At 51.8% G+C, this 22,749-nt stretch overlaps 1 protein-coding gene across 5 annotated transcripts in view; it reads right to left on the bottom strand.

Moving 5' to 3' along the window:
* SCARB1 (scavenger receptor class B member 1) overlaps nucleotides 1-15,797 on the bottom strand; it is a 93,685-nt gene extending 77,888 nt beyond the window's left edge. For 3 of the 5 annotated variants that reach the window (XM_017889667.1, XM_017889675.1, XM_017889642.1), the window contains exon 1: nucleotides 10,355-10,727. In XM_017889667.1, the coding sequence (XP_017745156.1) occupies nucleotides 10,355-10,480 (126 nt within the window). In that variant the 5' untranslated portion in view covers nucleotides 10,481-10,727. Of the gene's footprint in view, nucleotides 1-10,354; nucleotides 10,728-13,779; nucleotides 13,932-15,657 lie in introns of those variants that run through there. The other 2 variants (XM_017889650.1, XM_017889659.1) reach the window with 2 other exon arrangements.
* Between the last annotated feature and the right edge of the window lie 6,952 nt (nucleotides 15,798-22,749).

Raw genomic sequence — 22,749 nt, 5'->3', positions numbered from 1 at the left:
ATAAGAGCCAGGGGGACAAAAAGACGGTCCAGGCAGAAGGAAAAGCAAGTCCAAAAGCCCTGAGCCAGGACAGCGCGTGACGTGTTGGAGGAAAAGGAAGGCCTGTGAGGTTGCAGTGGGGTGAGAATGCTGAGTTGAGATGGGCAGAGCCTGTGAAAATGAGGCCTACAGCTTTGATACCAAATGCAGGAAGATTTTATTCAGCTTCGTGAAATGATCCGATTTGCATAGGGTTGTTTTGTTTTGTTTTGTTTTGAGATGGAGTCTTGCTCTGTCTCCCAGGCTGGAGTGCAATGGTGCAATCTTGGCTCACTGCAACCTCCGTGTAGCTGGAATTACAGGCACATGCCACCATGCCTGGCTAATTTTTGTATTTTTAGTAGAGACGAGGTTTCACCATGTTGGCCAGGCTGGTCTTGAACTCCTGACCTCAGGTGATCCACCCACTTCGGCCTGCCTAAGTGCTGGGATTACAGGCATGAGCCACTGCGCCCAGCCCAATTTGCATGTTTTAAAGAGCATCCTGGCTTTGATGGGGAGAAGTGACAACAGTGTGGTATGAATCAGCAGAGCAAACAGCCCCATGAGGACCCTCCAGCACCCACTGGGAAACAACGGTGGCAGCTCGGTCTGGGGCGATGGCTGTGGCAGGTGGAGGAGTAGGTCCCATCCCCCTGCACAGGACCACAACCTGCGAGTGGTCATGAACCATCCTTTGAAACAACCCTTGTCTTTTAAACATCCTTTCAATAAATATTTGAGAACCTGAGATTATGTGCTAGGCATCGTTCCAGGGGCTTCAGTCATGGCAACAAACAACACAAAGGTCCCTGCTGTCATGCTCCGACATTCTCATGGGGAGAAATAGACAATAAACAATCAACATGATACACAGAGAAGCAGAGTGGGTAAGAAGGGCTGGGAGCACAGAGGGATGAGGGGGAATCTGCATGACGCACAAAGAGAGTTGGGGGGTCTCCGTGAGCAAGTCAGAGCTGAACAGAGACCTACAGGAGATGAGAGGGCTTGTGTCACGAGAGAGCTAAGGCAATTGGGCCTGTGGGGCCGAGGAATGGCCAGGAGGCCATTGCGCAAGGGAAAAGGGAATGGGGACGTCGCCAGAAAAGTGGCAGGGGTGGATTGCACAGGTCCTGGGCTGGGTTAGGACCTGGCTGTGACTCCTAGGGGATGGGTCTGGCCATGTCAGGGCTTTGAGCGGAGGAGGTGAGCTAAGTGCAGTTTTGATGGGCTCCTGTGGCTGTTTATTGAGAAACCCCACTGGGGAGCAACGGTGAACACAGAGAGGCCAGTGAGGAGGCGGATGCAGGAATCCAGGGGAAAGGTGATGGTGCCTTGGACCAGAGGTGACAGCGCCTCGGGCGTGGTAAGAAGCAGTTGGAACCTGGGTATATTTAGATGAAGCCATAAAACTTTCTGACACGTTCGCTGAAGGAAGTGGAGAGAACAGTTAAGGCTGAGTGCAAGATGTTGGCCCAGGCAACTGGAAGATGGGGGGGGGGGCTCCTGATGGAGTGGGAAGCTAGTGGGAGCCACAGGTGTGGCCAGGGGTGATGAGGAGCCAGCCGGGACAAGCGTGAGCTGCCTTTGACCCCGAGTTGAGATATGGATGCCATTGGATGCTCAGGGGTGGGATTCAGGGGAAAGGTCTGGGCCCAGGGATACCAATTTGGGAGTAGTCAGGACAGAGATGCCATTCAGACGCGAGGCTGGAGGAGCTCACCCCAGGGATGAGGGATGAGGACACACAGAAAGGATGCCCAGGGCTCCACCAGTAGGAGGCAGGAGGCCAAGGAAATGAGGAGGCATCAGCAGGCAAGATGAGAGCAGCCAGGAAGGCAGGAGGAAAACCCAGATAATGGAGATTTAAAGAGCCTCAAGGGTCCTTCTAGAAGGTTCCAGAGAAGGTGGAAGGAACTTCACGCAAAATGTCAGGAAGCGAACAAGGTCAGGCCCCTCCTGTTCCTTCCCCCTCCCCAGCACAGGCAATCAGTGAACAGGAAGAAACAATGGAGTGGAGGGAAAGAAAACAAGAAAATTAAGACAGCCATGCCTTGGGCCGCGAGGCTTCCTGGAACCCTGGGCCTGGGGAGCTTCTGAGCAGGCGGAGTGGCTCCATCTCTCACCCAGGCTTTGGGGGGAAACGCGCCCGACACCTGCAGGGAGCCAGCCCCTGGGCCGTTTAAGGGGGCCAGCGGAGCCCAAAGTCACATTCAAACAGGGGGAGGCAGACGAGGTGAATAAAAGGGATTGTTTTGTTTTGTGTTTTTGATTTTTGACCAAGCCCTAGTGTTGAATTCTCTGCACAATTACTGTGTTTGTGGTATCAGAGCTGCTAGCACCTCCCGGAGCAGAAGGCCTACACGGAACACTCCTCCACACACTCCTCCAGGCCCAAGACGTAAACCACAAACTCTCTGGGCTCAGCCTCGCGGGGAGTGGCTTATGGCCTCAGGGGCCTCTCTTTTGCTGACCACAGACATGGAATCACCCTCTGGACACTAAGGAACCTCCATGCAGGACCCAGGGATGACAGTGCCAACAAGCCTGCAGCAAATCGCCACTGGGACCAAGACTCATCCAGGAAAAACACCTTCATGGAGCAAGCCCTCCACGGGGCGGGGCGGGGGGACTCACTTCCATCGCATTTGCTAGAAACCGAAAGCCAGGGTAAGGCGATTCCAGGTGGCTGAGCTTCACCACGTTCTGATTGATCAGGGTGCATCTCCTGGTGGAGGTACAGCAAGTACTGGCCATTCCAGGAAGGGACAGGGAATATTTCCTGGAAACCCCGGGTGCCGGGCCTGGCCCTGGAAAGGCCAGACAACAGCGGGACACATCAACCTGTATGTGCAGACACCAACACACACGGACGTGCATAAACTCGCGTGTTCATGTGTGTCCGTGTGCGTGTACAGACACGCCATGTGCGCCTGCGTCAACAGATGTGGGCACATACCAACAAAGGTGTCTGCACACACATCATCATCATGTGGTCACACATCAAGGCAGGCGTGTGCATGCCTACACAGGTGTGTGTCACTGTTTTCACCATCAACACGTATGTACACGCACCAACACACGTGTGCAAACACACACTCATGAAGACAGGGAGAGGCAAATCTACCAGGAGCAAATAAACTAGACTCAGGCAAACTAAAAATAGCCCCTGTTTTTCAGCCGTCGCCAGGGAGTAAGTCGAAGTTGTCTCTCCCATGCCAGAAGGAGTAGGAAGTTCAATGGCAGGAGAGAGGAAGAAAAACAAAACAGAACTGGCACACACCTGTGATCCGAGCTCTCCTCTGAGGAGCCACCTCCCCACCCGTGACCAGTGATCAGTTCGAGGGCTTTGTCCCACGCGTCCAGACATGGGGGTCCTACAGGAAACGCCCGGTAGCTAGAGACACTGGACCTCCCTCACTGGGAGCCCTGGGCTAGGAAGAGATGGCCTCCCCGGGAGCCTCACTTGGTGCCTGTGATTGAAGAACACGTCCCTGGTCTCAGACTCCCCCCAGAAAGGAGAGGCCAGGGTGCACTCTGCACCAGCAATGTTTGGCGGGGTGATTATCAGGACAAAGGCCTCGAAGGGACCCTGCTGTTCCCTGGCGATACACAGAAAAGGAAGGGGCAGCCCAGGAAGACATTATAAGAAGGGCCCCCCCACCGCCCACCTTAAGCATGCAGTCCACCTGCTCAGACACCTGGAGAACTGGGAGGACGCCATCTGCAGAGGCCGCCGGGACCGGCTGTGGAGTTGAGCCCCCCAACTTGAAATCCTGATTCAACCACTTGGAGCTGTGTGACACGGCGCAAGTTACTTTCCGGCTCTTTGCATCCATTTCCCTCAATAAAACAAGACACAATAGTACCTATTTTAGATACTAAAAGAAATAATGCACTTAAACACTTAGAACAGTGTCCAGCCACAACGAGTGCCCATTGACTGTTATCTCTCATGAACCCCCACCTTTTAACTGATTGACAAAGATTTCCCAAAAGGCACAAACTCAGGGACAGTCGGTGCCGTCCCTGGCTGGCCCTGGTGCCTGGGCTCCCTGAGGCTCACTGTGTGGCTCTGGCTGAGGGAGGCAGGGGTGAGACAAAGAGCCTGAGGCCAGGGCTGGGGGTCGCACACGCCTCATTCATTCTGTAACCTGACTGGTGAAGGGTTGGCAAGGAGCTCAGGTGCTGCTGTGGCCCTCAGGGACGCTGCAGTGACAGTGATGGGAAAGCCCCTGCCTCAGCAGACACAGGGGTATCAGGAAAAAAGCATGCAGGCAAAGATGACCTAAGGTTTTTGCCTCTACCCCTGGGGAAACAAATGGCGGTGCCGTTTATTGAGACAGGGACCATAGGCGGGGGCAGCCCAGCAGCAGGACAAGGCAGCCGAGATTGAGTCCAACTAGAAAACCAACTTAAAGACAGCAGAGGGGACCCAGGTTCTCTCCTGGACATGGAAGAAGGCCATGAGGCCTATCATTGAAGATGGCGGCCTTGGAAAATGGCCCCTTCCCTGCAGCCCAGCTGCAGTGAGGGGCCTCTCCCCACGTCCACCAGCTAGGCCTTCCTTGGAGGACCAGAGACACACGGGAACTTGGATGTGTGCCCCCCAGGACCTGAACTGGGCCTTCGTTACTCACCCACATACTTGAGCACAGCTGCACGCCAGGCTCAGATCCAGGGAATGGGAGCAAGAGTCCCTGTTCTCACGGCATCTGCCTCTGGGACAGACAGACACCTTCATACACACACACACACGTGCACGCATGCACACACACACACACACGCACCAGTGAGGTCACTTGGGGCAAATTACTCTCTTCATCTTCTCTCCTTAACGGACACTGATGACAACAAGTCGTATGTCACGGCCCGCTGCAGGGGCTAAACGAGACGATTTTCACAAAGGTGCTTTGCACCCTGCCTGGTGCACAGTAAGCCGCCCGTGAGTGGATGCCGTGAAGTTCACAATCGCGGCCCTCAGTGTGTCCGTCCAAACACCTGTCTCCAATCCTCCCCACTAGTGGAAGGGAGAAGAAATGGGTCGCACTTCCCCAAAGCCTCTCCAAGCAACCTCGACCACGGGGCCCCTTTGCAGTGTGCCTCCTTAGTCTGTGTGGCGCATTCATCCGGCCAGTCTTTGGGGAAAGCTATGTATCTATTCATTTGTAATTTCTTTTTTAAGAGATGGGATTTCACTCTGTTGCCCAGGTTGGAGTACAGTGGCACAAACACAGCTCACTGCAGCCTCGAGCTCCTGGGCTCAAGAGATCCTCCCACCTCAGCCTCTTGAGTAGCTAGGACTATAGGTGCATGCCACCATGTGCCAGCTTAGTTTTTTTATTATTATTATTTTTGGTTTTTTTTGTTTTTTTTGTTTTTTTGAGACGGAGTCTCACTCTGTCACCCAGGCTGGAGTGCAGTGGCCAGATCTCAGCTCACTGCAAGCTCCGCCTCCCGGGTTCACGCCATTCTCCTGCCTCAGCCTCCCGAGTAGCTGGGACTACAGGCGCCGCCACCTCGCCCGGCTAGTTTTTTGTATTTTTAGTAGAGACGGGGTTTCACCGTGTTAGCCAGGATGGTCTCGATCTCCTGACCTCGTGATCCGCCCGTCTCGGCCTCCCAAAGTGCTGGGATTACAGGCTTGAGCCACCGCGCCCGGCCTATTATTATTTTTGTAGAGATGGGGTCTCACTATGTTGCCCAGGATAGTCTTGAACTCATGGGTTCAAGTGACCCTCCCACCTCAGCCCTGTAAAGTTGGCTGGGATTGCAAGCGTGGAGCCACCATGCTTGGCCTTGTAATTTTTAATCAACACGTAGCATGTGGATACCATTTTCTTTGTTAAAACAAAAAATAGGAGCATTACAGATAAAGTATTAGTTTCCTGTCCACACCCCCAGTGTCCTGCCCTTCTCTCATGAGAGTATCCTTTGGTTAGTCTCACTTTCCCCAAACTTAACATTTACGTACTTCTAACATTAAGCCATTGAAAATAATGGCAGGTGGCCGGCGCAGTGCTCAAGCCTGTAATCCCAGCACTTTGGGAGGCCGAAGGCGGGCGGATCACAGTCAGGAGATCGAGGACCATCCTGGCTAACCGGTGAAACCCCGTCTCTACTAAAAATACAAAAGAAAACTGCCGGGCGAGGTGGCGGCGCCTGTAGTCCAGCTATCGAGAGGCTGGCAGCGAGAAATGCGTGAAACCAGGGAGGCGGAGCTTGCAGTGAGCTGAGATCTGGCCAGTGCACTCCGCTTTGGAGGTGGGACAGAGCGAGGCACGCAAAAAAAAAAAAAAGAAAAAAGAAAATAATGGGCAGGGCACAGGTGGCTCACACCTACAATCCCAGTGCTTTGGAAGGCCAAGGCAGGGAGGATCACTTAAGGCCAGGATTAGAGCCAGCCTGGGCAACACAGTGAGACCTTGTCTCTACAAAATAAAAATAAAACTGAAAGAAAATATAGAATATTGTTTGGTGGGATTTTTTTTTTTTTAACATTAATAGTACCAGATTTTTTCATTTAGTAAGTAGTAAAAAAGTAATTACTTTTATTACTTTTTTTGATTAGTAATTAGCTTTTTTCAATTATGGCCTACCCATGCTGAGACATATATCTAAGTTTCTTCTTTTTTTTTTTTTTTTTTGAGACGGAGTCTCACTCCATCACCCAGACTGGAAGGCAGTGGTGCGATCTTGGTTCACTGCAACCTCAGCCTCCCAGGTTCAAGCTATTCTCCTGCTTCAGCCTCCCGAGTAGCTGGGATTATAGGCATGCACTACCATGTCCAGCTAATTTTTGTATTTTTTAGTAGAGACGCGGTTTAGCCATGTTGGCCAGGCTGGTCTCAAACTCCTGACCTCTGGTGATCTGGTGAATAACGAAGACATGGTTCAGATCCCTGGGGGCACACATCCAGGTTCTGTGACAAGGACAAAGACATGAAATGTGGACAGAAGTCATTCTTAAGAAATTCAGTCTAAAGAAGCAGGCCAAGGGGGAAAAGATGTCAACTAGTGTGACAATATCCACATCTTCACTCCAGCTCATCATTGAAGATGGAGGCCTTGGAAGATGACCATCCCTTTTTTGCAACCCAGTGAGGGGCCTCTCCCCATGTCCACCAGCTGGGCCTTCCTTGGAGGACCAGAGACACACAGGAACTTGGCTACCAAAAAATGGTAATGATAAATCAGTAATCACCAGTGATGGCAGAGATAGGGGAAGTAGCATAGTCCCATACCTTGTGAGTGGATGTAGCAACAGAGCTGCGCAGAGGGCAATTTGGCCATAATCTTCAAAACTCAAACTGAGCACACCTGCTCCCAAGGCCCCACTTCTAGAAATCCACCCTATGGAAATGTTCATGAACCACATGAAGAGGGATGTGTCGGGATATCGCTGTCATTTGTGACAGAGAAAATGATCAGTCGGAGAAACAGGTAAACAAGTCTATAACCATTCAAAGGAATACCAGCAGTGATGAAGGAAAACACGGGGTACATTTATTGCTGAGACATGGAAAATTTTTCAGATAATATCTTTGAATTGAAAAGCAAATTGCAAGATAATTACACATGTTCAAGTTCATTTGCACTTAGTTCAAGTTATGTAAAATATATGTATTGATATGTATACATACAGGCTCTTGGTACACAGAAAAGGGTCTAGAAAGATCCACACCAATGATGGTGATAGTAGCTGAGGAGGAGAATAAAATGGGGGAAACTTTCTCTTTTTCCTCCATTTGAACTTTTTTTACGAGCAAGTATTCATATATTTTATATAAAGTCGTCCCTCAGTGTCAGAGGGGAATTGGTTCCAGGACCCCCAGATACCGAGACCTGCAGATGCTCAAGTCCCCGACATAAAATGCTGTGATATTTGCATATCACCTATGCACATCCTCCCGTATTCTTTAAATCATCTCTAGGTTACTTATAATAGCTAATACGATGTAAATGCTATGTCAATAGTTGTTATACAGTATTGTTTTTATGTCTTTTTTGTTGTTGTTGTATTGTTATTTTGGGGGGATTTTTTTCTGAATACTTTCAATCTGCAGTTGATTGAATCCATGGATGCAGAACCTGCAGACACAGAGGGCCAACTGCAGGGACTCCTGTCACTAACCAAAAAGCATATTTAAAAAAATCAAAGCACAAGGCCTCCCATTCAAGTTGCACACAGACTCATGCAGCCAAAGAAAACACCAGCGGGCAGTCCCTGCTTATGTGCGTGTCTCTCCCACCCTGTCCCCTGAACACAGGCTCTCTTCTTCCACGCTAAGGCACTTGGCCGCTGCTCCAGCCTGGGTGGTTCCAGAAGTGGCCGTCTTGGGCTGGGCGTGTCTTCCTGCCTTCACGCCACTCGGCCCCAGACCAATAGCCTTTGGGATATCCACAGAAGGATGCTGGGAGGCTCCTGCTCAACTTTAAGCCAGATGCTCCTAGCTCCAGGACAATTGAGGACAATGTGGTTTTCCTCTTTAGAAGCCGGGGAGAGGAGTGGGGAAATTTGGTGGTGCATGCATGTGTGGTACACGCACACACACACACACACACATCCTACTGACATCCTTAACCTGATGACATCCTGAGAAAGAAAACACCTTGAAATAAGCCCCCGAATAACTGAGTTGGCGAGACTCTTTACCTGGCATAAATCCCACCACCCCCACACTCCCAAAGCAAAAGACTAGGTGCTCACTCACAGCACAGGGTCACATGCTCACACTGCCTGAGTGACAGTCCCTCTAGGGACCCTGCATACACACTGTGGGGTCCTGGCACTGTAGCAGCCACAAGGCTGTCACTGACACACACGTTTCAGTATGAGTAGGCCACAGAAATAAAACTCCCAAAGTGTAACAGAGAAAGACTCTAAGCTGTCATGGGGAGGAAGAGGCCATTCTGTTGCTTTTCCTGCCATCCCCAGAGACAGTGTCACCCTCCACCGGGACCTCTTTGCAATCAGACTACAGGCTTTGACAGGATAAGATTTGAAAAATCAAAAATAGACACAACATGGCCAAGATGCCCTAGACAACTGCTCACCCAGAGACCTTGAGAGAGGCCACATGTTGCTCCATATTTAAAGCCAGCTAGCTGGGTGCCAAGAAGTGGCAGCCAGATCTAAGCAGACGTATGCTTCATTCATTCACTCATTCATTCACTCTGTAAATGAGGGAACAGACATGAAATGTGGACAAGGAGCCGTTCTTAAGAAACTCAGTCTATAGAGGCAGGCCAAGGGGGAAAAGATGTCCATTAGCGTGACAATGTCCACATCTTCACCCCAGCTCAGCATCTGGCTGGAACTTTGATAACAGTGTGCCCCAGTTTCCCCTTCCCTCCACTGCAGGTGCTGGCTCCAGGGCTTCACAACTCTAAATGACTTTTAGCTCAAATGTGATACTCTGCAATCTCCAAGTCCCTCCCTAACTCCAGGCTCATTCAAACATTGGCACCCAGGGCAGAGTCTGTCCATCTGCAGACCAGCTGACCGCCTAATCTGTCTCCCTGGTTGAAAGGGCAATAGTGTGGATCAGAGGAAAGACCTCAGGCTGCGTGCACTCAGAGGACCTTGGGCTGGTGCCTGTCTCTGCATGAATCTGGGGAGAAAAGCGGCTTATAGTTTCCAGACTGAATCATGAAGGCAGTGAGCAGGGAGAACAGGGTCGCGCATTCTACCTCCTGGAAAGGGTTCTTATGGGGGGATTCTGGGCAGCGGAGGATGCTCAGCTGAGCACCTACCATGTGAGCTGGGCACCCACGTGGGCCTCACAGAAGGTTCCTGTCCTCCCGGGCTCACAGGATACAAGTAAAGTGCAGCTCTAATTTTACCGGACCCTGCTACCGGCTTCTGTGAAAGCAGGCGTCGCACTCCGGGGCTCCTTCGGGAGGCACCACGGAAGCAACCCGTCCACACTCTTGATTTGTCGTGGGCGCCCAGACCCTTTGGGGGGGGTCAGGCCTCCGGGTGGGCTCCCATCCAGGGCTCCCCAACCCTGGCCTGCGCCTCCAACAAAGCCCCTGGGTTCCCCTTTTGCCCCCCAGCCTCAGTCTTGGGAGGTGAGGGTGGTGGAGAGGCGGTCAGCGGCCCCCTCCCGATGCACCTGGCCTCTCTCGTGCTCTGCGGCCCGGGCGCCGATCCCGCTGCGGTCGCCCACCCACCGCAATGCTTATGCGCGTGTCTCTCCCGCCCTGTCCCCTGAACACAGGCTCTCTTCTTCCATGCTAAGGCACTTGGCCGCAAAGCGCGGGTCCTCCTCGGCGCCCAGAGCTCAACAGCTCGGGTCCGTGCGCGGACAACGCCGGGGGCTCCCTCACCCACCTTGAGGACCTGCTGCTTGATGAGCGAGGGCACCATCACGATCATGACAGCGCCCAGCACCGCGCACAGCAACCCCGCGACGCCCAGCGCCGCGGCAGCCCAGCGCGCTTTGGCCGGGCCGCCCATGTCTGCGCGCCTGTGGCCCACCAGCGGTTCGCAGGGCTCCGCGCCTGGCAGGAGACGGGGACGGCGACAGAAACGACACAGGCGGGGACTCCGGGCACTCGGGCCGCAGAGGCACGGTGGATCCGGGACGGCAGCGCACGCAGGAGCAGCCCAGCAGGTGGCCAGTGGTTTTATGCCCCATAGCCGGCGCCGCCAGACCGCCCCCGGGCCTCCTTGGGCTCCAGAATTCCGGCGGCAGGGGCGGGGCCTGAGCGGTCCGGGGCGGGGAGAGGCGGAGCCGGGGCGGGGACGGGGCGGGGCGCTGATCGGACGGGCAGGGGGCGGGGCCATGGCCGCCAAGACACGCCCCGCTATGCTGCAGCTGACCCCACGGCCTCGCTTCCGTTTTGGGGCGGGAGCGGAGGAGGCCTCGTGGTTGCTGTGCCAAAATGTCTACGGGGCCTGAGTCCATCACCCTCTTGCTCCCTTCCCCTTCCTCCTCCCCTTCCCCCACCTATGTCTCCCCTCCTCCCAGCTCTCCCCTCTGAGCCTCTCACCCTTTCCCTCCTCCTCCCCCTCCTGTATCGGGACCATCATCAAGGTTGGTCACAGTGATTAGGACTTCGCCAGCCCACCCAGGAACTCCAAAGCCCTTACAACGATCCACATGCCCCGCCACCACCCCATGGACCCTCATCTCCCCAGTCCATCTCCAGCCTCACTGTCCCTGGAAGAAGCCCAGCAGGCTTCAACCGCAGGGCCTTCGTACACCCTGCACAGGCAATTCTGTTCTCCCAGGTATCCACCTGGCTCTATCCTTCATAACGTTGGTGCCACCATCACCCTATGACTGAGCACCCCCTGGCAGGTTCACATTCATTTGCATCCTTGCATTCTGACCATGTGCTCCAACTGGGATGCCAGCCCCTGAGGCGGGGCCCCCCGCTCGTCCTCAACTCTAGAACGTGGCCTGGCAGGGAATGCCTGCTCACAGTAAATATTCTGGAATGAATGACTGAGGAGTCTTCTAGGTGCCGGCCCCTGTCCTTAGTGCTTTGCACACAATGGCTCCATTTTACAGATAAGAAAACTGGGTGGTGGCTCACACCTGTAATCCCAGCATTTTGGGAGGCTGAGGCAGGTGGATCACCTGAGGTTGGGAGTTGGAGACTAGCCTGACCAACATGAAGAAACCCCGTCTCTACTAAAAATACAAAATTAGCCAGGCATAGTGACGCATGCCTGTAATCCCAGCTATTTGGGAGGCTGAGGCAGGAGAATTGCTTGAACCCGGGAGGCGGAGGTTGCGGTGAGCCAAGATAGCACCATTGCACTCCAGCCTGGGCAACAAGAGCGAAACTCCACCTCAAAAAAAAAAAGAAAGAAAGAAAAGAAAACTGACGCACAGGGAAGCTTAGTTAACCCAAACCGAGTTCCCGGTTTCTAAAGCAGAGGGAAATCAATGATAAGCACGTGAGCAAATGAGTGAAGGATAATTGCAGGCAAGTGCTCCAAGAAAACAGAACAGGCCCGGTGCATGGTGGCCCACAACTGTAATCCCAGCACTTTGGAAGGTCCAGGTGAGGGATCACTTGAGGCCACTAGTTGGAGACCAGCCTGGGCAACATAGTGAGACCAGTCTCTACAGAAAATTAAAAGATTAGCCAGGCATAGTGGCATGCGCCTGTGGTCCCAGCTACTCAGGGGGCTGAGGCAGAAGGATGCCTTGAGTCCCGGAGTTCAAGGCTGCAGTGAGCCCTGATCTTACCACCACACTCCAGCCTGGGTGACAAGAAGACCCTGGGAAAAAGAAAAGAAAAAAAGAAAGGAGAGAGAGGGAGGAAAAGAAAACAGAAGAGGGTGCACAGCAGCGGGCTGGCACTAAGTGGCAGTTGCCCTTAGATGGGTGAGTGTGTCCCTGAAGCCCTCCACACCCCCCTGAAGTCCTCCCCCACACCCCACCTGGCCTGCCTTCTGGTCCTGCAACACTGGCCCCACCTTGAGTTTTGGGCCCCTCACGTAGGCCAGTCCCCTCATTTTCTGAATGAAGTTATTGAGAGGACAAGAGACTTCTGGGTTACACAGGGACAGGAGGGTGGTGTACCCAGCACCTGGGTAAGGCAGGCTCAGTCCTTGAATGCTCTGAGGGAGACTTTCTAAACCTCTTACTTAACCCCAGAAGAAAGCAGCCTTCTCCCAGGGCCATCCTTAAGCAACATGTCTTGGCCTGAAGCAATATTTACGGAGCATCTGCTATGTTCTGGTTAGACAGCTTCGCCTGGCACTGCCTTCCTCTAAGGAGGCCGCATATGGTCCAGTGCCCCAAGGGGCAGGGCCCAACTGCTGAGGGAGGTCAGAGTGGCTAGGGTGAGGCTATGGTGGCCCAGGGGGACAGGTTCAGAGAAATCCAGGCTCTGGGGTTTCCCACATTGGAGTCCTAGGGCAAGTGGTGTGGACCTTTCTGTGCCTCAGTCTCCTCATCTATGAAACAGGGATTAGAAGAGCCACTTTCCAAGGGCTACCGTGAGGATTAAAAAGTCAAAAACCATGCCAGTGCTTAGAACAGTGCCTGGAATGTGTCAGTGCAACTGAGCTGGGGGCTGTCATTGTTATTTCCAGGACCTACATGACCTGGTTCCTGCCCATCTCTCTGCCTCCATCTCCTGCCGTCTCCCCCATTGTTTCTGTTCATTGAGCGTCCCCAGCTTTTTCTTGTGTCAGGACCTTTGCACTTACAGTTCCTCTGTCTAGGATACACTTCCCCTAAATCCGTCCATGGCTCCCCACTCTCCTCTTCCGGGCTCAGCTGAAACCTACTCCTCAGAGAAGCCTTTGCCGTTGCATCTGTCGAGAACAGGAGTCCTAGCCCACTCTGTCAGGCCACCTTGTTTTGTGTGAAATGGTCTCATCTGTTTACTTGTTCATCTCCTCCAACTCCCAAGAGACAGAAGCTGACCCTGTTTCGCTTATCGATGTAGCTCCGGCACCTGGAAAAATGCCTGGCACATAGCAGGTACTTAATAAATACTTCACTCAATCAGCTAATTAACTCATGTATTAATCAAGTAACTGATCAATTGATTAATTAATATCACTTCATTGAATTCCTTAAGGCCTTCAACACCCTTCAGCTGTGCAGTTGCCTTTTCTTAAATGACTTTTGTAGTTCTCAGAAATTAGCCAGTTAACTAAAGTCTGTGGTCTGCCTGGCCCTGACACCCTCCCCCACTTCCTTGATACTGACCTGCCTTGACCATCTCACTCAGTCTAACTCTGATTCATGACCAAGTCTTCAAGGTCCAAATGTACGTGGTGCTTACCCAAGAAGGCTGCAAGGCCATGGTTGGAGAGCCCTCATGTCACGCCATGCTGTCACTCAACGAGAGAGAAGGGCAGAGATGACAGGGTGCTAGGGCACGTGAGCCACCTTGGCCTTGCTGAGGGGAGCCACTTCCGGTGGCAGAGAGGGCAGCTTGAGGAGGGAAAAAAAGACTTCGTCATGTTTGAGGGAGAGGTCTTGCCCTGGGGAAAGTCAAAGATACAGAAGAAAAGAAAGAGTACTGATAACAAAACATGATCAACATGGTGTCACGGGGCTCCTGGAAAATCAAGTCAGATGCTTTTCCTCCTCTGCTCAGCGTCCTCTCATGATCAAAGATGGAGAATGAGTGCAGGCAAAGACCTGGAGGGGTTGGAAGCCTCATGAGGTGCTTGTGGGATTGTAAAATGGTGCAGCCTCAAAAGGTAAACATAGGGGTCCCCTAAGACCCAGCAGTTCCACTCCTGGGTGTGTGCCCAGGAGAAAGGAAAGCACGTGTCCACATGGAAGACTGGATGCAAATGTTCACAGCAGCCAAGCAGTGAAAACAACCCCCACCCCCATCAGCTGGTGAACAGGCAAATAAAATGTGGCATAACCACACACTGGAATATGACTCAGCATGAAAGGGAATGAAGTGCTGACGCATGCTACACCATGAATGAACCTTGAAAACACTGATAAGTGAAAGAAGCCAGACACAAAGGCCACATATATGATTCCGCTTATATAAAAATGTCCACAGTAGGTAGATCTGTGCAGACAAAAAGTAGACCAGTGGTTGCCAGGGGCTGGGGAAAATGAGGAGTGACTGTTACAGGTTTGGGTTTCATTTCGGAGTGGTGAAAATGTTCCAAAAGTGATGGTAAAAGTGGTGGTAATGATGGTTGCACAACTCTGTGAATATACAAAAAGCCATCAAATTGCACACTTTATTTACTTTTATTTTTTAAGAGACAGGGTCTCGCTCTGTCACCCAGGCTGGAGTGCAGTGGTGTAATCTCCCTAAAGCCTTGAAGTCCTGGGTTCAAACCATCCTCCCGCCTCAGCCTCCTGACTAGCTTGGATGACAAGTATATGCCACCATGCACACCTGTTTTCATTTTTGTTGGGACAGGGTCTCGCTTTGTTGCCCAGGCTGCTCTCAAAATCCTGGTCATCCTCCCACCCTGGCCTCCCAAAGTGCTGGGATTACAAGTGTGAGCCATCATGCCTGGCCAAATTATATACTCTAAATGGGTGAATGTATGATATGCAAATTATATCTCAATAAAAACTGTCATTTTAAAGAAATGGCCAAGCATGGTGGCTCATGCCTATAATCCCAGTGCTTTTGGAGGCTGAGGCAGGAGGATCCCTTGAAGCCAGGAGTTCGAGACTAGCCTGGGCAACATAGCCAGACCCCAGCTATATAAAAAAATAAAAAATTAGCCAGGTAAGGTGGCACCCACCTCTAGTTTCAGCTACTGAGGAGGCTGAGGTGGGAGAGTCATGTGAGCCCAGGAAGTCGAGGCTGCGGTGAGTGAGTTATGATTGTGCCACTGCATTTTAGCCTGGGCAACACAGTGAGACCCTGTCTCTCGAGAAAACAAAAAGAAAGAAACCTTTTCATGGCTCCCACCTCATTCACCGTAAAAGTCAAAGCCCTCACCATGGCCCACAAGATCACCATATCTCATACTAGAGAGACAAAGTCAAAACACACCCAGATCGGCACATCTCCCTGACCTCATCCCCCTCCCTCCCCTTGCCCACTCTGCTCCAGCCACACCCCCCTCCCTGGAGCTCCTCCACCTGCTGCCCGGCTCGTGCCCCAGAACCTTTGCACTCCCTGGTCCCCTCCTGGAATGCTCCTCTCCCTAACACCCAGGAGGCTTACCCTCCCTTCCTTCAGGTCCATGCTCCAATGTCATCTTCTCAGCAATGACTGCCTTCCTGCCCACCCTTGGAAAGTTATAAACCACCCACATGACCCTCCCCATCCCCCTTGGCTGCTTCATTTCTCTCTGCGCAACGACCGCCCTCCAGGGCAGGCGTTTGCTTGTTTGATTGGCTTCCTTCCCCTTCTAGGATGAAAAAAGCTCCATTGGGCAGGAATCTGCCTGTTTCGTCCATTGCTGTGCCCCCAGCTCCTGAACATCACGTGGCCCACAGTAGGCCCCTGGTCAGTGTGTGTGGATGAACCACATCTACCAGAGTCCAAGGTAAAAGCTTGCCTCTGCTGCCGGGCCATGCTGCTGCCTGGCATGGTGGCCTGGGGCAATTGCTCAGCCTCTCTGTGCCCCGGCTCCCTTATCAGTGGCTCGGGAATGGTCTGAGTCATGCCTGCACCCTCGGGTGGTCATGAGAATTCTATGGGCTCATCCTGGTCATATGCTTCCCGAGGTGACTGTGTGAGGTGGAGCCAACACCCCCTGCAGGCAGCCGCATGCCCTGTGCCCCACCCCAGCCTGGGAAGAATCACTCTCGTCCCCAGGGGCAACAGAGCACGCTGCATGGAAGTGGAAGGGCTTCCTTAAAGGAGGCACAGCTGGCTCCTGGTGGAGCAGAGAGCAGAGATGTGAACCAGTGACTTGGCACGAACATTACCACTACGCTGTTTGCTGAGGGAAAGGAAAAAGAGGAAGAAAGTGAAGGGAAGTGAAGAGACGGGGGTGAGAAAGGACAGAGTAAAAAGCAAAGGAAGAGGAAACCTTATTTTTTTTTCTTTTGAGATGGAGACTCGCTCTGTGGCCCCGGCTGGAGTGCAGTGGTGTGATCTCGGCTCACTGCAACCTCTGCCTCCCGAATTCAAGCAATAATTCTCCCTGTCTCAGCCTCCCGAGAAGATGGGATTACAGGTACATGCCACACGCCCGGCTAATTTTTTTTTTTTTTTTCTGAGGAGGAGTCTTACTCTGTTCCCCAGGGAGAGTGCAATGGTGTGATCTTGGCTCACTGCAATCTTCTCCTTCCAGGTTCAAGCGATTCTCCCGCCTCAGCCTCCCAAGTAGCTGGGATTACAGGCACCTGCCATCATGCCTGGATAATTTTTGTATTTTTGTGGAGACGCAATTTCACCGTGTTGGCCAGGCTGGTCTTGAACTCCTGACCTCAGGTGGTCTGCTCACCTCGGCCCCCCAGAGTTCTGGGATTCTGTGATTACAGGTGTGAGCCACTGCACCCAGCCAATTTTTGTATTTTTAATGGAGATTCAGTTTTACTGTGTTGGCCAGGCTGGTCTCAAACTCCTGGGCTCAAGTGATCCACCTGCCACAGCCTTCCAAAGTGCTTGGGATTACAGGCGTGAGCCACCACACCTGGCCAGGAAAGCATTTTAGCCACATTTGCCACCTGGATCGCTGCTGGTGAGGGAGGAAAGAGAGCTCACGTGTGCCTGCTGGATTCATTCAGTTCAGATTGAGCTCCTACTCTGTGCTGGGCACTGTGTTGGGGGCTTGGGGACCCAGCAGGGACCATAAGCAAGCCCCTGGCCTCGCAAGTCCTGCATGTTAATAGACAAGCAATAACAATGCGTGATAAACATCATCATTGGTGATTTTATAAAACATTAGCGCTGTTGGCCCAGCATGGTGGCTCATACCTGTAATCCCAGCCCTTTAAGAGGCCGAGGCAGGTGCTTTGCTTGAGCTCAGGAGTTCGAGGCCAGCCTGGCCAACATAGCAAAACCCTGTCACTACAATAAATCCAAAAAAAAAAAAAAAAAAAGTAACTGGGCATGGTGGCACACACCTGTAGTCCCAGACACTCAGGAGGCTGAGGTGGGAGGATCACTTAAGCTCAGGAGGCAGGGGTTGCAGTGATCCAAGATGTCACCACTGCACTCCAGCCTGGACGACAGAGCAAGACCCCATCTCAAAAAACAAAGCAAAACGATATTAGAGCTGTGTAATCCAATACAGTAGCCACCGGCCTTATGTAGCTATGGGCCACTTGACATGGGGCTAGTCTGACATGAGATATGCCGTGTCATATACATCCCAGATTTCAAAGGCTTTGTATGAAAACAGCATAAAATGTCTCAACATTCTTATATTGATCACACATTGAAATGACACTATCTGAATATCAAGGGTTGAATAATATATACAAGTTAAATTAATTTCACCTGTTTCTTTTTACTTTTTAAAATGTGACCCCTAAAATTCTTTTATCTTTTTTTCTTCTTTCAGAACAGGGTCCTCTGTCATAAAATGTTTCAAATTGTGTGTGTGGTTTGTGCATGCTGTGTTTCCATGGGACAGGCAGTTAGAGGACAATGCATGCTTTAGGGGGAGAAACTCAATAGTGTAAATGCTACTGGGGGAGAGGGGTTGCTATTTAAATGGGGTGTTTGGAGACAGCCTCAATGAGAAGGTGACATTTGGGCAAAGACCTGCAGGAAGTGCAGGAACATGTCGAGATCCAGAGAAGACCATTCCAGGCAGAGGGAACAGCCAGGGCAACAGCTCTGAGGCCGGAGGTGCCTGCATAGATTTTCATCAGAATGCGAATCTCTCATGCTGCTGCAAGTGAGTTTTTAGGAACTGTTTCTCTTCAGTAAGTCAAAATGCACCCTGCAATATTGTGAATACCAGAGAAGGTCTCCAGAGCCCCAAACAGCCCCTCCAGAAACTCAGCCTCCGCTCCTGGACTTTAGCCCTTGTGCTAGAGTCTGAATGTGTCCCCTGAAATTTGTACGTTGAAACGGAATTACCATGTGATGGTATTAGGAGGTGGGGCTTTGGGGAAGTGATGAGGTCATGGGGAAAGAGGCCTCATTGATGGGATTAGAGCCCTTACACACAAGGCTCCAGAGAGCTGCCTCTCCCCTTCCACCAGGCAAGGACGCAGAGAGAAGTTGCCATCCGTGAACCAGGACACAGGACCTCACCGCCACCAAATCTGCTAGCACCTTGATCTTGGACTTCCCAGCCTCCAGAACTGTGAGAAATAGGTGTCCATTGTCTGTGAGCTTCCCCAGTCTATGGTACTCTGTTTTAGAAGCCTGAACAGACTGAGAGAGGCCCTGTAAATCCTGTCTTCCTTCAAAATCACACGTTTCTGAGTCGCCGACCACTGACTTCCCTTCAGGAGCCTTTCCTTCCTGACTCAGGGATAGCAATCAATCCTCACCTTTGTCCCTGGCCCTTGGGGACTCTGATATGTCCTCTCTGAAAAGGACTAACCCTCCAACACAGACGTGCTTTCCAGGACAAAGGTGCAAGTGTGTGGGGAGGACCCAGCTGGCAGCCGTGAGCTAATGGGCCGCTCCATGGGCCAGGTCACCAGAGAAGAGAAGTTTCTATCAGCTCCCACTCTCAACAGCAGCTGGAGAAAGGAGGATGACTCCTATCCCAGGACCCAGAAGGTTCTTCTGAGACCACCTGGTCCTATCCTAACTACCAGAGAAGGGGTGGACATGCTCAATCATTCATTCATTCATGTGGCAAATACTTGCTGAGCACTCACTATGCATCAGGCCTACTGTGTGCTAGGGCCTGGGGGGAGATGGGGAAGAAGGCAGGCAGGTCCTCTCTGCCCTGGCCTTACTTTTTTTGAGACAGGGTCTGGTTCTGACACCCAAGCTGGAGTGCAAAGCTCACTGCAGCCTCTATCCCCTGGGCTCAAGCCATCCCCCTACCCTCAACCTCCTACAGGCATGTGCCACTACACCTGCTTATTTATTTATTTATTTATCTTAAGACAAGAGTCTTGCTGTGTTGCCCAGGCTGGAATGCAGTGGCGTGATCTCAGCTCACTGCAACCTCCGCCTCCTGGGTTCAAGCGATTCTCTTGCCTCAGCCTCCCTCCCAAGTAGCTGGGACTATAGGCACCTGCCACCACTCCCAGCTAATTTTTGTATTTTTTAGTAGAAATGGGGTTTCACCATGTTGGCCAGGCTGATCTCAAACTCCTGACCTCAAATGATCCACCCACCTTGGCCTCCCAAAGTGCTGGGATTACAGGTATGAGCCACCACACCCAGCCAAGCTAATATGTTTTAATTTTATCTTTTTTAATAGAGAATGGGGGGGGGGGCCCCACTATGTTGTCCAGGCTGGTTTCGAACTTCTGAACTCAGGTGATCCTCCCTCCTCGACCTCCCAAAGTGCTGGTATTATAGGTGTGAACCACCACGTCTGGTCTGCCCAGGCCTTTTCAGTAAGGGAGAGAGAGAGAGAGATTTATAAATATATTGATAAGCATATTTAAAGGAAATAAATAGATAATGATTATAGATGGTGCTAAGTGCTAATGAGAGAAATAAAAAGGTAATGCCACAGGGAGATGGAGGCTGGAGAGGGGAGACCGGAAGGGTGAGAGCTGGGGAGGACATTTCTGGCAAATGAACCGGCAAGTGCAAAGGCCCTGTGTCAGGGAAGTGCTCACTCTGCCCAGGAAACAGATAATCAGGGACCACTGCGCCTTAGACGGTGCAGTCACCCCAGTTTATACCTCTTGCCCCAGTAGTATCATTAACAGCACCTCCAAGTCACTGCATGTTGGGGTGGCCTGTGACACCCCAACTGCACTGAACTGAAACACACAGGCTGGCTGCAGCTCTCGAGCAAAGGTCACGGTCCCTGGAAGGCAGCCCTCTCTCGACTCCTCTCTCCTCCCGGGTTCCACGCGACACTCCCTGCCCTCCTACCCTCAGCCCCAGGGGTGGGAGCAGCTTCACTCTTCGTTTTGTTTTCCCTGCAGCTTTGTATATATCCTCGAAGTCTCCAATTTTGAGTGTTCTCTCCACTTCCTGCTCAGACCACTGCAGGAACTGATTCTGTGGTGGGAAAGGAATCAGAGGAGAGAAAGAGAGGCTTAGAGGCAGCGTCCAACTGTTGGGGTAGAAGCCTGGAGGTAACAGCCGGCACAGTGGCTCATGCGTGTAATCCCAGCACTTTGGGAGGCCAAGGCGGGAGGATGGCTTGAGGCCAGGAGTTCAAGACCAGCCTGAGCAACATGGTGAAATCCCCTCTCTACTAAAAATATACAAAATTAGCCGGGCTTGGTGGCATGTGCCTGTAATCCCAGCTACTCGGGAGGCTGAGGCAGGAGAATCGCTTGAGCCTAGAAAGTAGAGGCTGCAGTGAGACATGATTGTGCCACTGCACTCCAGCCTGGGCAACAAGAGTGAAACCCTGACTCAAAAATAAAGAAAAAAAAAGTAGGCTGTCTTTAGAAAAAAAAAAAGAAGAAAGTTGACTAATAGTTAAAAACAGCAAGTCTGGAGCTAGACAGTCCAGGTTCAAAGCCCTGCTCTCCTATGGACACGTTACTTAACTACCTGGGCCTCGATTGTCCCATCTGTAAAATGGGACTAATAAGACCCACCTCAGAGGTGCTGAATAAGTGAATTGCTTGAACCTGGGAGGTAGAGACTGCAGCGAGCCGAGATCATGGCACTGCGCTCCAGCCTGGGTGACAGCAAGACTCTGTCTCAAAAAACGAAAAACAACAACAAAAAAATTAACATAGAATTACCATGTGATGCATCAATCTCACTTCTGGGTATAAAAGAAATGAAACCAGGGACTTGAAGAGGAATCTGAACACCTGCGTTCATTGCAGCGCTGTTCACGATGGCCCACCGGTGGGAGCAACCCGAGTGTCCCCTGATGGGTGGTGGGTAATAAGCTGGGGCCCACCCACACGTTGGAATAGGATTCAGCCTGGAAAAGGAAGGACATTCTGACACACATTGCAACATGCACGGGCCTTGAGGAAGTTACGCGAGTGAAATAAACCAGCCACAACAGGACAAATACCATACGATTCTATTTGCATGCGCTCCCTAGAGTAGCCAGATTCACAGAGACAGAACAGAGAATGGTGGGTGCCAGGGGCTGGGGGAGAGGGGGTGGGGTATTACTGATCAATGCATATGCAGTTTCCATTTTGCAAGATGAAAGAGTGCCAGGAGGGATGGTGGTGATGGTTACACAACAGTGTGGATGTCCTTAATGCCACTGAAATGTACACTTAGAAATGGTTAAGATGGTAAAAACCAACAAACCACACAACAAAAGGCTGAGCCAGAGAGAGGATAGGAGCCTCCCACAAAGTGCAAGTTTGGGGTCAAGAAATCTGTTAGGAGGCTTGAGGGGACCTGAGCAATGCGGAGCAACTTTGATCTGTCTTTGATCAGGGAGGCAGAGATAAGATGTGAGTGTGAGTGGGGCAGGCTCAGGGAGGACAGCAGGTCCACCAGGCCCTCTGGAGTGTTCTCTGAGCCTCCAGACAGGGAATGAGGGGACCCAGGGCCCCCAAACTGTCGCCAAGCCCACTCCTGGGGACTTCGTAACTTCTCCACCCTGTCCTGAACCAGAGAGAAAAATGCTGGCAAGTGTGACAGGAGCCCGTGTCAGCTTCCCTGAGCAACACAGACGCAGACCCAGGGTCTGTCTCAGAAAGGAGTCCCCACCACACAGGGAGGAGGGATCAGAGCCACCCAAGAGGGTATTTGGGAGATTCACAATCGGGGCGACAGAGCCTGGATTTCTAGACAAGTTGCTCAACTCCTCCAGGCCATGGGTGCCCCTCTGAGCCCCAGGTGTCCCCTCTGAGCCCCAGCTGCTCCTCTCAGCCCACGGTATCCCCTCTGAGACTTGGGTGTCTCTCTGAGCCCTGGGCCCCCTCTGTACAGTGGGAAAGAGAGGTGTACCAAGGGTGGAACAGTGGATACAGCCCCCAGTCTATTCAAACTCAGTTCGCTATTTCTTATCACTGCGCACCAGTAACTCTAAAAAATGTCAACGATAAAACATTCCTCCTGAAACAATCTTTTATTGGTCTAAGTCTGAACCGGGAGTTGGCAAACTACAGCCCGAAGGCCAAACCTGATCCCCAGTCTGTTTTTGTAAATAAAGTTTTACTGGAACCCAGAGACACCTAATCATATAGTTTATGGCTGCGTCCAGGCTACAATGGCAGAGTTGAGTAATTTTAACAGAGGCCCTGTAGTGCAGAAAGTTAAAATAGTTATTATCTG

The sequence above is a fragment of the Rhinopithecus bieti genome, unplaced genomic scaffold (genome assembly GCF_001698545.2).
Source record: "Rhinopithecus bieti isolate Rb0 unplaced genomic scaffold, ASM169854v2 scaffold_574, whole genome shotgun sequence".
Classification (NCBI taxonomy): Eukaryota; Metazoa; Chordata; class Mammalia; order Primates; family Cercopithecidae; genus Rhinopithecus; species Rhinopithecus bieti.
Note: the sequence above shows the minus strand (reverse complement) of the source record. Positions and strands in the feature narration are given on the sequence as shown.